Source organism: Choloepus didactylus, chromosome 2, assembly GCF_015220235.1.
Source record: "Choloepus didactylus isolate mChoDid1 chromosome 2, mChoDid1.pri, whole genome shotgun sequence".
Classification (NCBI taxonomy): domain Eukaryota; kingdom Metazoa; phylum Chordata; class Mammalia; order Pilosa; family Megalonychidae; genus Choloepus; species Choloepus didactylus.
In genome coordinates this window covers 184,326,943-184,347,915 of record NC_051308.1, presented here as the reverse complement: position 1 = coordinate 184,347,915, position 20,973 = coordinate 184,326,943, and the positions used below count along the sequence as shown (strand labels likewise).

At 35.0% G+C, this 20,973-nt stretch overlaps 1 protein-coding gene across 2 annotated transcripts in view; it reads right to left on the bottom strand.

Moving 5' to 3' along the window:
- The window catches only part of TM2D1 (TM2 domain containing 1), a 49,646-nt gene that overhangs the window by 25,937 nt on the left and 2,736 nt on the right, over window positions 1–20,973 (bottom strand). For both annotated transcript variants that reach the window (XM_037827063.1, XM_037827061.1), the window contains 3 exons: window positions 17,574–17,682; window positions 9,662–9,753; window positions 2,019–2,092 (listed from right to left, as the gene is read on the bottom strand). In XM_037827063.1, the coding sequence (XP_037682991.1) occupies window positions 2,019–2,092; window positions 9,662–9,753; window positions 17,574–17,682 (275 nt within the window). The remainder of the gene's footprint in view (window positions 1–2,018; window positions 2,093–9,661; window positions 9,754–17,573; window positions 17,683–20,973) is intronic.

Below are 20,973 nucleotides of genomic sequence, written 5' to 3'. Positions count from 1 at the left end.
GAATGTAATTAACAGCACTGAATTATATATATTTGAATGTAGTTAAAAGGGGGAAATTTTAGATTGTACATATGGTACTAGAATAAAAATTAATTAAAAAAACCATGGGATTGTACAACACTAACAGTGAACCCTAAGTTGAACCATGAACTATGTTAATAGTACAATTATAAATATGTGTTTTCATCAATTGGAACAAATGTACCACACCAATACAAGGCGCTAATAACAGGATGGTATATTGGAACTCTGCATTTTATATATGATTTTTTTTATAAGTCCACAACTTTTCTAATAAAAAATTAAATAATATAGATAATAGATGCAATCAGTATCAGTTATTACAAATATTAAATGGCATGTAAACTAAGGCCATGCATCTTATTTGGCTACATTTTGAAAATAAATTATTTTCCTCCCAATTTCAAAGCAGTCTAAAACTGGCCATACCTGTTAAAATGTCCTAGTTAAGGAAATTTACTGCAAAAATTTAAACACTAATTCTACCTCAATAATTTTACTACATGGTAGTGTCTTAATCCAGGAGATATTTAACAAAATAACTTTATGTTCTGAGATGTTTGGGCATACATGTACCATAAAGTGGTGGCTGAATCAAACTGGCTCCATGATTTGATATAATAAAGTTACAAAGCAATGAAAATTTCACAAAAGGAAGAACGTAGTGTCAAGATATTAACTAAATGGTTCGACTTCAAAGATAATTAATTCTGAATCTCTTAACTTGAAAAATTCCAATAATACATTAAATTCCTTGTATCCTCATACAATTCCAAACATATGTACACAAGGAACTTAGCCTCTTCATGCCTACTTATCTGTCCCACAGTAAGAAAAGGAGGATATTTGGTTAGGCACATGTTTATGGATGAAGACAGAGAATCACAACTTTAAAACCAAATATTTTCCTTTTTTAATTCTGGCATCCTGGCCCATATGCTGCCTCCTCCATATGCTCCTCCTCCTGAACAGTTTTTCTTCTAGATACTGAGTTTCTTTTAAGGTATACCTATAACATCAAATAGACAGAACCGAAGAGTGGAAATACTGGATGAGAAAGCAGAGCAAAACTGATGATGATCTAAATGCACAGTGACAAATTTGCTGAAGACATTAGGTGCTCCGTAAATGCTTGCTGAAATGCTGTTTTGCAATTAAAAGTGATAAATTCATCTTTCTCTAATTTAAGAATTCTCAAGAGTTAATTGCAGCCAGTTCAGTATAATCTAATAGAAAACATCTGCGGGCACTTTTAAATGCTTAGGACAGCATTTCACAAGCTACGCCTGCCCCCACACTCACTGCAGCAGGAGAGAATGAGGCTAGCACAGAGAAGTAGAGCTGACTATAAAGAGAGTCCTAAATACATCATTTGATGACACGGATCTGGTCTTGTCTGAGGCCAGCCCCATCACTAGGTTTTCCACAGACAACCTATATTCCTTTTTGCTTTTTGGCTTATCAGTTGGATTTCAGTTTCTGTAATTTACAACCAAGAGAATGCTACATAGAGTGCCTGTCTAGTGCAAAATAAAACCTTGTTTCTGCCTCCACTATCAATGTCCTATTGTAGTTAATGACAAGACACCTGTGATTATCAAGAAAAGAAACAGTATGTTTGAGAAATACCATAACTACAACCTCTCTTAGAGATTCATAATACATATAATAAAGATTATGATTCTGAAAAGTTATCCAATAAATAAACCTCTTTAACTCAGTTGAACTCACATTTGCAAATCATATTTGAGTATGGAATCCTTTTTTTATGGATTTCTTACATTTTTTGGAATTACTAATTGATAGAGCACGATTTGAGAAATGCTACTTGGAAACATGGTTGTGATCAGTTAGATCTAGTATTTGAAGAAAATTTTTAAACAAACATTCCTACCTACTTCCTAATACATTTTAAATTTAAAATATACCAGGAGAAGGTTACAGAATTCAAATTTGAATGTAAAATTAGTTCATCTTCTACAATGAAACGAACTCACCTGCACTGAGATAAGAATGAAATCAATTAGGCTCCCAATTCCACAAAACCCTACAGTGCAAAACTTTAACAAACCTAGAAAAGAAAATAAAGTCATATACAACCTGAAAAGTCTTAAAAATAACATTTCCATTTCCCAAGAAACCATTATATACACCAGAAATTCTTTATATCAAGAACATAAGCTTTAACACTTTAAAAAATCAATTTCATCTGAAAATGAGAAAAGTTTAAAGGAACTTCTATACACACAAGCCAGAAAATAATCCCTTAGTCACTTAATAAATAAATATTAGGAACAGAGAAAAAAAATTGTAATCTTACAAAATGTCTTAAGAGACGAAGCCTAAGAAAATAAATCTTTAATAAAATCTCAGTACCCCAGAGTTAGAACATCTTTTAGCCCCAAATCTTTATTTACTTATTACTTAAGTAACATATAATTTGGATCAGTTAATACATTAATACATTAAGTGATTCAAATTTTAATGTACACTTACAGTAGAGTTCATGTAAATGCTGTCATGCCCAAAGGAAAATAATCAGAGAAAAACACCGATCTTGTAGTAATATTGCAAAACTTTATTAGTAACCCAATTTATCCAATACTTTTTTTTCCCCTAAAGCATGTCATGTTTATTAGCTCTTTAATCAAAATCAACGTTTCTGTGCTGGGCACTATATACACCTCTTCGTTGTTCCCAACCTAAGAGTTAAGATAAAAAGATGATAGCAGAACACAGAATCTAGGATATATACAAAGATATAACCCAAAAACATGATGATGAAATTGGAATAGGCAGATTGGGAGGGACAGTAAGGAAGATGAGTAATTTCTCTTCTATATTTAAATGTGAGTTGCCTTCAAGACATCTATTTGAGATACTGAAATGGTATGAAACAAGACTCTTCGTGAAAGGGTAGCTCCAAAGTATTAACTATTAACAGATGTCAGCTGAAATCACAAGAGTGGATGAGATCATCTCCTACATTTAATTTGGAAACACATAAATACGATTGAAATATATACATGTATTAGATGACTTTTTTCCTCTTAGTATTAGACATATAGCAGAATAATGTTTTAACTACTGGGATAACACATGTTGGAAATAATTACAATAACAATGTTAAAATGTAGAGATGTTACAAAATTTTGCTCTTAGTTTTCTTCAAAACACTTATCACATTCCTAACATTTTATATTTCTTATTCATCTGTCTCATGGAAGTCCCAAGAGGGCAGGGACTTTGTTTATTGCTGAGTTCTTACTGCCTAGAATGGTGCCTGGCACACAGTAGATGCTCAATATTTGTTGAATGAATGGATGAATTTTCTCAGCTTTTCTGTTTCCTAAAGGTCCTATTCATTTTATTCATTATCTTATGTAACAACTCCTTTAATTATTTTTTCATTAGTTGATTTTGACATAGTTGCCCAAGGAAATGTGTCTGCTGAGATTTTATTCACTCAGTATGTATCTGTCTCAAATGCAGCTCTCTTCATCCCTCTTCACAAAGCATTTAGTATAAATTTGGAAGTATCACAGAGTATCCCTTCTTTCAATTTGTTTATAAAAAGAGTATGAAGAATGGTTGAGAAAAGTTGCGTTTGACCGGTAGCCTATTTAGAAAAAGTACCCATGTCATGGTTTTTGCCTTTGTTGTGCACTCTTCCAAAATGTCTGTAGATACATTCTGTTTATTCATTCATCTGTTGATAGACACCTGGGTTGTTTCTATCTTTTGGCTATTTTGAATAATGCTGCTATGAACATTGTGTAGAAATATGTTTGAATCCTTACTTTCAATTCTTTTGGATACTGTTTTAGTTTGCTAAAGCTGCTGGAATGTAATATACCAGAAATGGATTGGCTTTTACAATGGGGGTTTATTAGTTCACAAATTTACAGTTCTAAGGCCACAAAAAATATACCTATTAAGTCATCAAACAGGATCATACCTTCTCTGAAGAAAGGCCGATGGCATTAGGGGTTACTGTGTCACATGGGAAGGTACATAGCCATAGTCTGCTGATTCTCCCCCAGATTTAGCTTCTGGTTTCTGTGCTCTCTCCAAAATGTCTCTGCCTTTTGTCCTCTCATAGAGGACTCCAGCAAGGGGATTAAGACACCTTGAATGAGAGGGGTCACATCTCCATGGAAACAACACAATCAAAAAGTCCCACCCATAATAGGTCTGCCTCCACAAGGTTGGATTAAAAGAACATAGGCTTTTCTGGGGTATATAACAGATCCAAACCAGCATAGGTACATACCCAGTAGTATAAATGCTGGACACATGGTAATTTGGTTTAACTTTTTAAGGAACTGTCAAACTTTTCCACAGCAGCTGCACCATTTTACATTCCCACTAGCAATGCAGGAGACTTCTAATTTCTCCACATCCTGGTGCTACTTTTACAACTACTACTAGCTCTATTACTACTACAATCATTAATATAATTGTGAATTTTAGACAGCACAAATCCAAATTCCTTAATAAAGCATCATATAACCTAGCCTCATCTCTTGTTACTTCCTTTTCCCTGTGTTACAGCCAAACTACCTGAAATTCTTGCCCAGTGTGCCATACACTCATATTTCCCACATCTATCTCTGCATTTATACATGCTACACTATCCTTGGCCCTAAATCACCTGTCCCACACTTTTCCTTATCATCTAGCTAACACCTAATAATCTTTTAAAACTTAGCTCAGATGTTCCCTCTTCCAGAAAGCCTTCTCTAATGCCCCGGGATGAATTCAATAACTCAGCACAAAGAAACCAGAAATGGATGGTTTGGAAAATTCTGAGCTTCCGGAAAGCAAGTCCCCAGAGAATAGTGTTCTGTGTGAGGGTTTAACTGAACATGGATCCAATCAGCCATTTTGGTGCAAGTCAGGCTTGGAGGTATAGTTATCCAGGAAGGATCTGTTGAAAGTCCTACTGTCTGATGGTTTGGACCCCTGTGTACTAAATGCAAAACCGACAGGTTTTTTTTTTTTTTGTGAGATCTGTATGAATGGAACCACTGTCAGCCTGGATTTAAAGGAACAGGTTGAAGAGAAAGTCACTTCAAGGACAGGACCATGGAAACTGAGGTCTGAACTGAAGACATTTCCTCAGGCCAAGAGAGTGGACCCCACCCATGTATGTGGAAATGGGGTCTATGCCCTGGCACTCAGATAGGGTGGGCCTTCTGCCCCATTGTTCAGGAGAACGCTGCCACCCCAGTCTTCAGGAAGGATGGAGCATATTTCCCAGGCAGCCACCCCACTGTTCTGAGAGGGTTGAACCTGTGTCCTGGAAATGAAGAGTCTGGCCATCACTACAGGATTCTAAGAGGGTTGATCCTGTGCCTCAGGGATTGTGGAGAGCTAGCCATCACCCCAATGCTTGAAGAGTGTGGAGTCTTCACCCAGTGTTTGGGAGATCATGGGAAAAGGGTGGGGCTGCTGCTCCATCAGGCCTGGAGGATAAAACATTGTTGCATAGATGACTCCCAGACATTGAAACCCTGCAAGGTTTCAGAACTGTTTGGAACTCGTGACCTCTATTTCTCTTCCAATTTCTCCCTATGGGAATGGGAATGTTTATCCTATGCTTGTCCCTCCTTTGTATACTGGAAACAGATAACGAGTTCCCTAGATTTCACACGTCCACATATGGAGGGGAACTGTACCTCAAGAGAGACCACACCTATAAACAATTTTGATGAGACTTTGTACTTTGCATTGTTACTGAAATAAATTTAGGCTTCTGGGATACTGTGATGGGATGTTTTGCATGTGGAAAGAACATGTATCTTTGGAATCCTGAGAGTGGAGTATGGTGGTGTGAAGCTGTATGTATTCCCCAAAAAACCATATTTTTAAATTGAATTCAATCCTGCGGGTATAAGTAGAATCTTTTCATGAGGCTACTCCAGTTAAGGTGTGACCCATCTCATTCAGGATGGAACGTAATCCTATTACTGTAGTCCACTATAAATGGAATGAATACACAGAGAAAGAAAGTCACAGAAGCAAGAAGCTGAAATCAACGAAACCCAGAAGAGAAGGGAGAGGCCAGCAGACGCTGCCATGTGGCAGAGGCTCCAGGGATCACCAACAGCCAGTTTTTGGGATGAAAGCACTGCTTTGACATGCCTTGATGTGGACATTCTCACAGCCTCAAACTGTAAGCTAATAAATCTCTGTTGTTCAAAGCCAACCCATTTCATGGTATCTGCTTTGAACAGCCTAGGAAATTAAAACAATGTTGTTATTTCATAGTGAAAAAAATTTACATTCTAAAACTAATACCTCTATGAAAATACCTCTATGCCCATCCTGTTAACTGCTTCCAAAAGAGCTATTATCTTTAAAACTCCATAATCGTTTAATGCTACAGATGGGCAAAACAAAATATGGTAGTTATTGCATATAAAAAAAATCATGGATGCTAATAGAATTAAAGCAAAAAGACAAAATATTATTAGAAAAATAAAGCTTTATAGTAGAAAAGGCTTCCAGCTAAGGCAACACTGGTATATTAAGGAATAAATCAATTAAAAGAAATAAAGCTATATAGAGAGCCCGGTAGTTATGACCTAAAAAGGAATTTGAAATACTTCTAAAAAGAAGTTTTCCTGAAAGAAATTTTTAGACCTTATCAAATTTTATTCACCTCTCCTCCAAATTTCCTTTGTTTAATCTTGAAGGAAAATTTGTATAACAAAGTATCACACCCAACATTAATTCCTTAAACACAGTAAGTCTCACACTTGCATGATTTATATTATCTACTCTGTTTTTATAAAATTCCAATGACTGTAAACAGTATTAAGGAAGTAAATAAAAACACTACCTATAAATATTATCACTACTCTTCATAACCATGAAAAAAGACTAAATAAGGTTATAAAAGGAATTTTTCTATAATTACTTTCATAGCAGTTGTCATGAAGAATTTTATTTTAATTGAAAATACCAAAATTCCTTAACACGGTAATTTTTATGTATTATATTAATTGATAAAACATACCAAAATCCTTAATACTAAGATAGTTAAATGCACATAATGTGCATATAAAAAGTATTTGAATGCTAAAAGACAAAAGAATTTTCAGTTAAAGATAATGAGTTTGATATGCCCACTTAGCTCCCTGACTCAAAGATCTCACAGTAAAAGAGGGTAAAGGGGCTTTTAAAAAGTCACAAACCCAATAGAATAAGAAAATAGCCACAAAAATTAGGAAGTTGCAAAGCAAATGGATAAGAAGTGACAGAATAAACAACCTTGAGAACATAAAACCTAAGCCAACAGTGAAAATATTTGTTGTGTTAACAAATATCTCAAAGCTGTTGTGAGAAGAAAGTTATTTAAAGTTAAAAAAAACCAAAAAACATACCTTCACATTGAAGTATAAAATCAAATATTAAAAATTACATTTGCAAATGTGCAGAACTTCAGCCTCATACTGAAAGGTTCTGACTTATGGTGATAATTGATTATGAGTAGCAGTGGCCAGAGAAAGGCAGCTCCTGGCAGAAAACAAACATTCACTAACCAGAGCCACTAAGCATATACACAGCTTTATTACCTAGTTTTATTTTGATGGGAAAAAAATACAAAATAAATAACAACATGTTATTATGTGCTTCAGTAACTCAAAAACATTAACTTACACTGTATAACATGGCAACCCATCTAACGTACATCACAAGTAAAGAAAATAAAGTCACACATTAAATCAATACTTAAAAAAAATTTACTATTCAAAATCATCACATAATACAATGTTCTAAAGAACAGTGCTTATCCCTTTTCCTCTCAACCTTTTTAAAACTTTTTAAAAATTAGAAATCTTTCTTATTTATATTATATATACTCTTAAAGAGAAAATACATGAAAATATAAGGACTAAGTCAGAAGGCTTGGGATGTACTCTAATCACCACCATGCAGTGTTATTTTCTCATTATGAGCCTAATCTATTCATCCATCCATCGATCTATCAACTAAAAAGAGTTAGACTAAATGATTTTTATTCGACAGCTCAGAGGCCTTTTGTGCATACTATGGTATTCAGCTGTGTTATGGAAAGGTATGATTGCTATAATGAATAACATGAAAGTGTAGATACCCTATCATTCAGGCCAGGACTGCCGCATCAAACTCCTTTCAGCTTATTCTGTCACCAGTCTTTCTCCATTCTAAACCATTTTCTACAATTCCTCCAATATTATCTTCCTGGAATATAAATATGACCACAGCACTCCTCTACCTAAAGTTTTATAGCTTCTGATATCTAGAGGGTAAAAAGTTCTATGTTCTGATATCTAGAGTAAAAAGTTCTCATATCTAGAGGGTAAAAAGTAAAAAGACATTCAAAACCTTTTACAGTTGAACCACAGTCCACCTCTTCAGCCAGCTTCCTCTCCTGCTAGTCTCCTTCTTACCCCACAGGCTAAATTGTCCCTTGTTATCTCAACTACTACACATGCTCCATCATACCGCGCCTTTGTACATGTTCTCTCCTGTAAAGATCTAAATCTCTATAATCTCATCCTTCCAAACCTAGCTCAAATGTTATCTCATCTGAGAAGTCCTCTCTCACACCCTGAGGCAGACAGAATCAGTTCCTTTTCTGTGGTTTCCCAGCACTTTGTTATAGTTCTGTTATATAGTGTTATAAGTTAGCCTACCAACATAATTATTTTATTTCATATTTATTTTCTTCCTAACCAATATGCACAACAGAACTTATCTGCACTTACTTAGCACATGGTAAACTCTGAATAAATACCTGTGGGCTGAATACATTAGTGTATATTGTACCTAAAACTTTGACTTTTATTTATGTGGGTTCAAATTCAGATCTCTAGCTGTGTCCTCGGATAAATCTCTCAACCTGGTGTCTTATTTCCCTATCCATAAAACAAGGATGATAACATATATGTATGTCATAGAATAAAACAAGGTCTCTAAAGTTAGTAAAGCCCCTAACCTCACTGGTGACAATTTCCTTACCTGTAGAAGAGAATGATAAACTCAGAGAGCTGTAAGGCTTAAATGAGCATAGATATGTGAAAGTTTTCTTTAAACAAAATCTATAGCCAAATGTTAATAGTTTTTACAACCTTTAGTAACTGTGTAAGTGAAGATTACAGCTAGGAAGAAGGTACAGGAGTGACACTAACGGTGATAAAAGGCTCCCACACCAGCTTCATGCTGGTAAGCCATAGTTCCAACCCCAGCTTGGTCCTGAAAGAAGTGGTTTCTATTTCCAAAGTAACAGCCATAGAAGTTCAGGTAGAAGAGAAAAAAATTTTGGAAGGGAAGGAATTGCATTTATTTGTAAAACATTTATTGATGTCCACTGTGCACACAGTCCTAGCAGTGACAGTTCAAGCCTATTGTTTTAAGTAAATGCCTACATTATATGGAGTATGTTTTCAAAAAGGTGAAAACACAGGGAAAAGTCATTATTTCTTAAGAAAGCTGAATTGCAGAGCTAACTGCTAGTTTTATGCTCATGAAAGAATGTCAATCATTTTAACTAGTTACATGGATCTTGTAAAATTAATAACATACAGAGATTTAAGCTATGAGAATATATACAATTAACTATAATTCAAGTTTCACTAAACATACTCACCCAAGGCAGGATATCCAAGGTAAAATCGATCTGCTCCCAACCATCCAAGAAAAAGAGACAGTGCAACTGCTACTTTGTATGAATAGCCATTTCTACAAAAAATTAAAACCTGAGTGTCAAAAGCTATATATTTCCAACATATGAACATTTTAGAAAACAAAATTGTTAATCATTATTTATTTGTTCATTCATTCTTCCTTCACTCAGTTAAGGTTTTTTGGGTGCCTGCTAGGTGCCAGGCACTGTGCTACTGGGATATATTCATGAACAAGAGACAAGTAACCTTGCCCCTGTGGAGCTTACAATCTAAAGGCACCAAAGAATAAACAAAACATGTTTTATAAAAAAGCATATACTATGTTAAAAAGGTATAAATACTATGAAAAAAAGAAGTGGAACAGGTTATATAGGGAACCCAGAATGCCTGGAGCAGACAGGGAATGTTGTAATTTTAAATGGGGTGATAAGAGTTGTCTCAGTGAGAAGGTGGTATCTGAGCAAAGACCTGAAGGAGGTAAGTTAGCCATGCCATGCCTCGCCTCCAAGAGAAGAGTGTCCCAGGCAAAAAGAAACAGCTGGTGGAAAGGCAGCATGCCTGGCATGTTTAAGGACTATTAAGGAGGCTGGTGTAGCAGGAGTGGAGTGAGAAAAGGAAAGAATATTAGCAGTCAAGGTAAAGGTGGGGGTGGAGCAGATCATGCAGGGCCTCGTATATCACTCTAAAGACAGAAAAAAAGCTGAGAGAAATGGGAAGCTATTGCAAAATTTAAAGTAGGGGTGTGATACAATCTAATTTAGATTTTAAAAGAATCACTCTGGCTGCTGTGCTGAAAACAGACACTAGGGATATTAGAAAGTTATTACCACAATAGTGTTGTATAACAAATCACCCCAAAACTCAGTGACTTACAACAATAAGCATTTATTTTCATACTTGTAGACTGCAGATTGGCTGTGGTTCAGCTGATCCAGGCTAGGTGCAGATAGCCTCTGCTTCAGGCTGAAGTTTGGCTGAACTTGGATCTAGGCTGCAGATTCAGTTCAAGTCAGCTCCACTTAAGTTTTTCTAGGGCCCAGGCTGAAGGAGCAGCAGGTAATTGGGGCAAGTTCTTTTCAGGATGTATCACCTTTTTTGGGGTAAACATAGGTCTATGCCTTTGTTTTTAGATCTTTTGAGCAATATTACATAGACTAATATTCAGTTAATTCAGCTGTTGCAGTGCAATGATTAGTAATGTAAAAACTAACACTTATACAGAAATTAACCTAAGGAATGTGGGGTGGGTTTGTCAAAATATTAAGTAAAATTTTATTTCTAAAGCACATTTAATGTAGATACTTTTTTTGTACAGAATGGATTATTTGTCCTACATTAAAAGCAAGATAAAATGTACAGTTATCAACTCCCCACCCCCAACCCCCAAATTTAATGTTAGACTTTGGGTAGAGGATCGTTCACTCCTTTGGGACTGAATTATAGTACTGTAGTGAGTGTGTATTTACTTCAGTTTTGCCTAATCTCAGAGTACTTCCATGAGTCAAGTTTTTTTATAGCCATGTTTAAAAATAGCTCTCTGCATGAATTTTTTTTGTTTCTTAAATTGAACTCCAGGAATTGTCTCTAAAAGGGAAGGAGGAACTTAGTGGAAAAAAACAAAAGTTTGCTATTAAAAAAAAAAAAGAAAAGAAAAGAAAGAAAGAAAAGAAACTGGGTAGAACAGGATGCCATTCACTAAGAGAAAGGGGGAAATGATTTGAAGGAAAAAGTGACAGATTCAGTTTTGGACCTTAAAATATATAAAGACTATGAGAGAAGCCAAAGGTACAGATAAATAAGAAAGAGATAAGAACCAAGGATATAATCTAGGGAATATTAAGACTTAAGGAATAAACAAAGAAATAGTAATCAAACAAAACAAAAGAGTGTTTTATGCTAGAAGCCTAGCAAAGGAAATATTTTAAGAAGGGAATAGCCAAATGTTGTTGAAAAACTACAATATGGACTGTAAATACCTATTGATATAGCAACAAAGATCACTGATGAATTTCAGTATGACTTTTGGCAGCAGACAAGAGTTATGATAGATAAATATTATAGAAACAACTCTTTCAAGTTGTTTGCTGGGAACAGGAATGAAACTAGAAAAGCAATTATCTATATAAATAAACCAACCTAAAGAATAATCAGAAAATTGGTACTGCAGCAGAGATTGCCTAATTGTTCACCAAGAAATTTCTCTTTTTCTTCTGGACATACAACTAAGCTACGTTTCCTAGCCTATAACCGAGTTTAGGCCAATGAAATGAAGATACAAGTGATTTCCAGTCCTGGCTTATAAAAAGCTCCTCCAAGGGGTTCCCATTCCTCTTTCTCATCTGCTGAATGAGTGGAAAGGACTCCAAGGAATAGAGGAAGCAAAGCTACAAAATGAAATGGAGCAGGGTTCCTGCACAAGTGTGTTGAGCAACCATCACTCCAGACTTCACCTCATCCTGACATCTAATCCAACCCAAATTGGACTACGATGTGGTTGAGAAATAACTCTGTATTAAGCCATTGAAATTCTGGAAACATTTGTTACAGCAATTAGCCTACTGTGACTGAAATATATGCCCAGCACAAATAGGAAGTGGTGTGGTACTCAGATACAGAGACTTTAGTTTCTGGAGAATACATTATAGAATGGCTACATTTGCAATATCAAAGATGGATTTAATATATTATACACAGTTTGAAAAAGAATATGCTATGAGAAGTTGAAAGCTAATATGGAAACCCTAAAGGGGACACCAAAGGAATAAGAATTTGTCAGTGGGTCTTTATTTAGTAGTGTCAGTGGGAGATACTACTGACCAGACAGCTGGCCCTTTACTAGGCATGTACTGAATATCCTGATAAAGGAAGAAGATATATCAGTTCATCTTTGTTTTATGACTGTTAAAATTATCCATAAATCTGACTCCCCATGTTCTGATTCGATGCTCACCAAGCAAATTCTATTTTGGAATTCTAGATCTTACTATAGGAGACGAATAAGTTGGCTACTACACTTGGAGTATCTAGTTTCCTTAACAGTTATATTTCCTATCATAATTGGCATCAATGTCTTATGAGCATGATAAATGCAATTCAGTTACACTGGGCCCTAATCTACCTTGAGAAACTTAAAGAAAAATCGGAGTTAATTTAGGAATTAAGTAACAGACCATTGTGGTAAACCAATAAAGGTAATACAAACCTGTAAGGTCCAACCTGAGTGGTTAGCTGTTCTCAGCATACGATTTTTATAGTTTTTGTATTATAACCTATGATACCCTGGACCAGCACTTAATTCATTATTTGCATTTTGGAATGTTTAAGGTAGAAATAACAATCTATACATTTAAAATTGACTAAACCATACCTAGGTACTATACTTTGGAAATAATTCCATTTAACAGTTTTTACTTTATTGAGAAATCCTGGGCCTGAAAAGCTTAAGTGATTGGCTTAGGAGTACACAGCAAGATAGACTATCAAGGTCCTCATTAACACATTAGGGTCAAAAGGGGAAAAAAAAGGACTGTAATATTTCTCTGTAAGAATTCTAAGAAAACTTGTAGAAATAGCAAAAAAGTGATTATTTCTTGATACAATTTCAAATGGGGCCCAAAAGAAATACTGTCATATTAAATACAATAATTTACAGTCTATAAGCAAATGCAGTTTATACTACAATATATAATATAAACTGCATTTATAGTAGAAACAATAAATAAGAATGGGTAAAACTAACCAGAAATCTAAGATGTTAACTCTACTGTGACAAAAACAAAAAACAAACTCAGAAGACCTTTAAACAGAGATCATTTTTACCAAATAAGCCCATTTGTCTTAATATATCAAACTAATAACTTTTGAATTCTGTTTAACATGATGATTCATCATCTCCATCCATTACAAAGAACGAAATCAAGTTTTCAAATGCAAATGATTAATAATAATTAGTGTGTTTCTAATAATATAGGTATACAATCCTTTTATTTGTACTATAGAAATCCCCAATATCCTGAAAACATAATTTTCTCAAAACTTCTTTGGTGGCATAAATTAACCTGAATTGACAAGAGATAGGCCATTTATATCCTATACTTATTCCACATAATGAACTCAGCTCTATTTGGTTGATGAATCACATTCATAAAAAAATATGCACAGAGAACACCATGTCCTCATCTTTTGAAACATTGTGACAAGAGACTTCCAGGAAGATGGTGGAGTGGTGAGGTAGAATGGGCTTCTCCTCTGTGAAAGTAATAGAAAGGGGCTGCAGGACACCAGAGACTGCGGTTTTGGGTTGTGACTGGCCATAGAGGATCCCCCACAGTATGTTGAGGGGACATCACAAAAACGGAAGAGAGACGACAGCTCTAGGGATGCAGGCAGTGTATTCCCTTTGGACGCCTCCTGGCTGGTAGCAGTAAAACTGCCACCGGGCAAGGGAGTGAGCAACAGCTGTCCACTCCTGTGCACCTACTTCGACAGTTTGAGGGGGGGTGATCCTCCACAGGAGGATCATCATACCAGCGATCACGTGTCCGTCCCATACCCCAGAGACAAACGGGCACAAGGCAGGCAGTCAACCAGCAGGCAGGGCCCAAGTTCCATCTGCCAGGTGCACTTGATCGGACTCCCTGCCTACCTGCTCAGGGCCTGCATGGCAGACCCAGGACAGGCAGTCCCCAGGGCACAAGGAGAACAGGTGCACTGATTGGTTCCCCAACTGGTTTGGACTTTGCCCACTGCACAGAAGTTCGGGGAAGCAATACTTGAGAGCACCACCCGCTGGTAGGTTAGGAAAACTGCACTCCAAGCTGTGTCTCAGGAGCACCACCTGTGGGTAAGATTCGGAAACCGCACTCCAGCAAACCAATTTAGACATAAATCCTCAAATAATGCTGCACTTCCCAAAATAACCCTATCAATATAAGCAAACACCCAAAGTCAACAGAAAACTACAAAGCACTTGAAGGGTCTAGAAGATATGGACAAGCCAAAAGAATAAATTAAAAAGCGGCAAGAGACACAAAATTTGGAACAATTAATTAAAGAAATACAACAAATCTCCAAAACAACTTCAACGAGATAGCTAGAGACATAAAGGAAATCAAGAAGACTCTACAAGAGCATAAAGAAGAATTTGAAGGAGTAAATAAAAAAATAGCAGACTTTATGGAAATAAAAGACACTGTGGCTCAAATTAAAAATATACTAGAAACACACAAGCGCAGATTGAAGAGGCAGAAGAAAAGGTAAGTAAACTTGAGAGTGCATAAATGCAAGCACACAAAAGAACAAATGGGGAAAAATCAAAAAATTTGAAAAGGATCTCAGAGAAATGATGGACAACATGAAGTGAACAAATGTAAGAATCACTGATGTCCCAGAAGGAGAAGAGAAGGTAAAGGAATAGGAAGAGTGTTTCAAGACATATTTAAGAAAAACTTCCCAAACCTTCTAAATGACAAAAATATGCAAATTAAAAATGCCAACGAACTCCAAATAAAATAATTACAAATAAACCTACTCTGAAATATATACTGATTAGATTGTCAAATGCTGAAGAGAAGGAGAACTACTGAAATCAGAAAGAGAGAAGTGATTCACCACATACAAGGAAAACAACATAAGACTAAGTACTGACTATTCAGCAGGCACCATGGAGGTGAGAAGGCAGTGGCATGACATATTTAAGATTCTGAAAGAGAAAAATTGCTAGCCAAGAATTCTTTATCCAGTAAAGCTCTCCTTCAAAATTGAGGGAGAGTTTAACATTTTCACAGACAAACAAATGCTGAGAGAATTTGTTAACAAGAGAACCGCCCTGCAATAAATACTAAAGGGAGTTCTACCAGCTGCGAAAGAAAGAAAGGAGAGAGAGGTCTGGAGAAGAGCACAGAACTGAAGAATTATTAGTAAGGGTAACTTAAAGGAAAAAAAAGTAGATCTAACAACTAAAAACCAAAGGATAAGATGGCTGGTTCAGAACTCCCTTCACAGTAATAACTTTGAATGTGAATGGATTAAACTCAACCAATTAAAAGCTACAGACTGATAGAATGGATTAAAAAATATGATCCAGCGATATGCACTATACAAGAGACTCATCTTAGACCCTGTGACACAAAGAGATTGAAAGTGAAAGCATGGGAAAAAAACATTCTATGCAAACCGCAATCAAAAGAAAGCTGGGGTAGCTATACCACTATCGGACAAAACAGACTTTAAATGCAAAGATGTCATAAGAGACAAAGAAGAACACTATATATTAATAAAAGGGATAATTCACCAAGAAGAAATAACAATTATAAATGTTTATGCACCCAATCAAGGAGCTGCAAAATACATGAGACAAGCATCAGCTAAACTGAAGGGAACAATAGACATGGCTACAATACTGGGAGACTTCAATACACCACTCTCTCCTATAGATAGAACATCCAGACTGAGGACCAATAAGGAAATTGAGAAACAATATGATAAATGAATTAGACTTAACAGACATATATAGATCATTACATCCCAAAGTACCAGGATATACATTCTTCTCCAGTGCCCATGGAACATTTTCCAGGATAGAGCATATGCTGGGGCACAAAACAAGTCTTAATAAATTAAAAAAGAATGAAATTATTCAAAGCACATTCTCTGACCACAATGGAATACAAACAGAAATCAACAGCCACCGAAGAACCAGATCTTTCACAAATATCTGGAGGTTAAACAACACATTCCTAAACAACCAGTGGGTCAAAGAAGAAATTGCAAGAGAAATTGGTAAATATCTAGAAAGGAATGAAAATGAGAACACAACATATCAAAACCTGTGAGTTGCAGCAAAGGCAATGCTGAGAGGGAAATTTATAGCTCCAAATGTATACATCAAAAAGCAAGAAAGAGCTAAAACTAAAGACCTAACTGAATAACTGAAGAGGCTAGTGAATGATCAGCAACTAACCCTAAAACAAGTAGATGAAAAGAAATAATGAAGATTAAAGTAGAAATACATGAGCCAGAGAACAAAAAACAATAGAGAGAATAGATAAAACCAAAATTTCGTTCTTTGTGATTGGTAAGATTGACAGACCCTTAGCTAGACTGAAAAGTCAAAAAGAGAGAAGATCCAAATAACAAAATAATAAACGAGAGGCAGGGCATTACTGTGGGTCTCAAAGAAATTTAAAAAATCATAAGAGGATACTATGGACAACTGTATGCCAAGAAACTGGATAATTTAGAGGAAATGGATAATTTCCTGGAAACACATGAACAACCTAGACTGACCCAAGAAAAAATAGAAGACCTCAACAACCTGTAGAATAGCTACAAGGAAAGAACTGAAATGTAGAACTGTAACACATAGCATCCTTTGAAATTTGTTATATAGCTACTTGTTAAATTGTAATTTAAAAGCTATACCTTTTTGTATATTTGTTATATTTCTTAATAAGGAAATAACTGAAACTATGGTACTATAACTCATAACAACTTTGGAAATTTCCTATATATCAACTTGTTAAATCATACTTGGAAAGATATTACTTTTTTGTATATATGTTATATTTCATAATAAGGAAATAAACTGAAACTGTGGAACTGTAACCTATAATATTTTTTGAAATCTGGTAACTACTTGTTAAATTGTACTTGGAAAGTTATCACTTCTATGTATATGTTACATTCTACAAGAAAAAATATGATTAAAAAATATGCATGCATAAAACAGAGGTTTTTCTGACACAAGCAAAAATATGAAAGTTACATTAGTACAGGATTTTCCCCATAAGTTAACTCTTTTTCTCTTCACTCCATGCAATCAAGGTACAACTTAGGCAGGTAATCCAAAAATTTAAACTTCAATAATGTACTTACACATTTCGGCAAGATATAGGCTTGAGAAAACCAACTTCATTTCCAGTAAAATGTGTTTCATTGCCACTGAAATCCTTACAAGTTATGTTGGGTGCTGGAAAACATGGAACTGAAGACAGAAAAAGTCAAGACCATTATTTTTTTCCTGGAGGAAAGGTAAATAATGATTTTTTTTTCTAAAACTAGCAAAATACATAAGGAAATAAAATGTTATAACAAACCAACTTCCTATATAATGTCGAACATGATGCTTTAATTTAATAGGAAAATCTACATCATATATATATACTCATATATGTGATTAAAATATGATATAATGGTATCTTAAAAATAAAATATTAGAATTGGCACTCTGGGTTAGATGCATGGCCCATCTAGTTCCCTTGTCATCTCTGACAAAGATAGAAAGGGAAGCACTGAAAAGTATTACTGCCCACTACTTCATCTTAAGGATGAAGAATACCTCCTGAGTTTTTATTAGAAGCTCATTGGGTAATTTAGCTATTAAACTATTTTAACATTAATCTAGAGTAATATTTTCAGCTTATAGCAACTCTAGTAAGCAATGGCTGCCATAAATTAAGATTTTATTTATTCTAACTGTATTTGTATTTCTAGGATACATTTGGGATTTGATGCTATATATTATTTCATGCATTTAGCAATTTCTATCTTACTTATACCCCAGATGACAAAAGAAGAAGTAACACTTATAGAGCTTACTATGTGTCATACAGGCACTGTCCTGAAGTGGAAAATGCAACAACTATAGAATGAGAACAGCCTGCTTCTTTTCTGGGCATTGCCCCTTTCAAAACCTTAGATTCCATGTAGGTAAAAATGGCACTAAGATCACCTATCTCACAGGACCACTGTGTGGATTAAATAAGGCATAAAGTATCTAACAGATGGCACAGCATATGGTAGGCATTCAGTAAATGTTAGTGCCTTTTCCTTGCCATTTTAGACTGAAAGGCACTGATGGTTTTAGGCTAGTTTCAGCAAATACTTATTTTTGTTAACCATCAACAATTTGTTTATTTGTTTTGAGAAAATGCAAACAGAACTTCCTATACTAATCTAAGTAAAAACAGAGACAATGCAGAGTTTTATGAGGGAAAGGTGGTATTTTCCATCTAGTTTATAATAATCTTAAGATTTCCAAAAAAATCATTGTTCTTTTGTAGGCCAAAGTATACACTGGGAAAACGATGCCAAGGGAAAAAATCCTGTAATGCTTCTGTACCCTTTTTGGGGGTTATTGATAGTCCAAATTACATCGCCCCCCAAATTTTATTCATTTACTGCATGCATTTAAATTTTCCAAACAATGAGGTGCTTACAATAAAAGGCACAGATTCAATACAACTGAGAACTGTTTAAACAAGAAAAAAAATAAAATGAAGCAGAGAGGGAGAGTGAGTGAAGAAATAATTATACTAGGAAACTAGGCTAAGGGAAGACACTATAATTGAGCAATGGATTTAGGTCTCAGCTTCCACGTAGTTAAAGCAAAAAGTTTTATATAGCTATTGTGCTATAATAGAAAGCAAGCATACTAATTCACTTTTAAACTATTGCAGGAATTTGGTGTTCCACGATACAAGGGACACAAAACATAAAGGAGAATGTCCTCAATAAGAAATTTTTACAAAACAATAGAGAAGTTTTCCATATAGCCACTTCATACAATGACTTCTAAGGAAAGCAAGGGTATAACATTAAGGTCTACACAGAGATGGGACAAAAGTTAACAGATAATTTATATGTAACTATTTGGCCACCTGTCTTGATACAGGGAAATAATTTATTGATTATGTGACTGAATTATCACTTTCCTTAGATTGTATCTCTTAAAAGTCTCCCATTTTAGGTCATGCTCTGATGAGAGACATACATATTAGACAACTCAAAACTGAGATAATAGCAAACACCTGAAATACTTATATTTTATGTTACTGACTGAAAGTAGATCAATATGATCTAGACCATTAGTTCTCAACTAGAGGCAATTTTGTTCCCCAGGAGACATTTGGCAATGTCTGGAGATATTTTTAGTTGTCACCACTGGAGGACTATTCCTGGCATCTAGAGTAGAAGTGAAGGATGATGCTAAACATTCTACGATGCACAGGGCAGCCTCCCCATAGCAAAGATTATTCAGTCCAAAAAACAGCAGTGCTGAGGTTGAGGAAACCTGGTCTAGATCAGTGGTCTTCAAACATTTCTGCTCATACACCCCCTAAAAGGATATTATAAAACTATTTACTCCCTCACATTTAAGTTGACATCTAAAATTTTTCATCATGGATTTAAAGATTTGCAAACAATGTAATTACCACTATATTCTAAATGCTACCATTACAATTGTTATCGCTCTCTTTTAAATATATATAATAGAATCTACATCAACTTCATAGTCATCATAATCCACTTGAAAATTCAGTGGCTGTTCTGTAAAATTCAGAAATTTTACATTGTTCTCAGGAAGATCAATTTTAGGAAATAGTGAACATATCAAACCAGAGGATCTAGAAATCCATTCCCTAAAGACACCTGTACCTGTTTACCTCCTGGAAAGCTTTGTTCAGCCCCAGGGATAGATGTACTTCACTTTGAAGACCAATGATTTAGGTATCAGGCATGTAAGTCAGTCAGAGATGTCTGGTTAAGAAAGCTAAAATTTTTGCCTTGATGACTACCATCCCACCTCCACCAAGAATTGACCTGCAAGAATAACTATAGATAATCACAGGTTTTTCTTCCAAAAAAGCAATGTTAAAAGTCAAATCCTCAAACCAATAAGTTCTGAATTAGAGATCTATGCCATAAGATACAGAATTTTTGGATAATTTTTCTCTAGAAGTATTATTACCTTGCATTTGCTCAGTGTGAAGCTGTCACTTTCTTGTCATACAGCCTTGTTACATCTTCCTGCAGACTATCTAAAATCCGGTCTTAAAAAGATAGTTGCAATATAAAATACTATAAATATAATTCCAGTTGGAGTTACTATTCAATCCACCTTGCCTAACAAAAATTCACTGTTTTTTTGAGATGACAGGTTCCTGTACAAAATTTTAAAAAACCAAACATTTATAGATGAGCTGTAAAATGCCTTGTAAAAATATTCAAAACTAAGGATCCACCTATTTTTAAATAAATACTATTAGTTGTTCAAAATTCCATATTTTGACAGCTTTAGTTTTACATATATGGTTGAAATAACTATATTTGGAGGTGATCCTTCATGCGTCCATTCTATTCCCTGTTCTAAAAGCACACTATAAAAGACTTAGAAGTATAAAACAGGCAAATCAGAGCATACTTATTAACTAAAGGGGGAATTTCTTGCAAAATAATTAAGCTTAATACATGTAAAATAAATATTTTAATATTA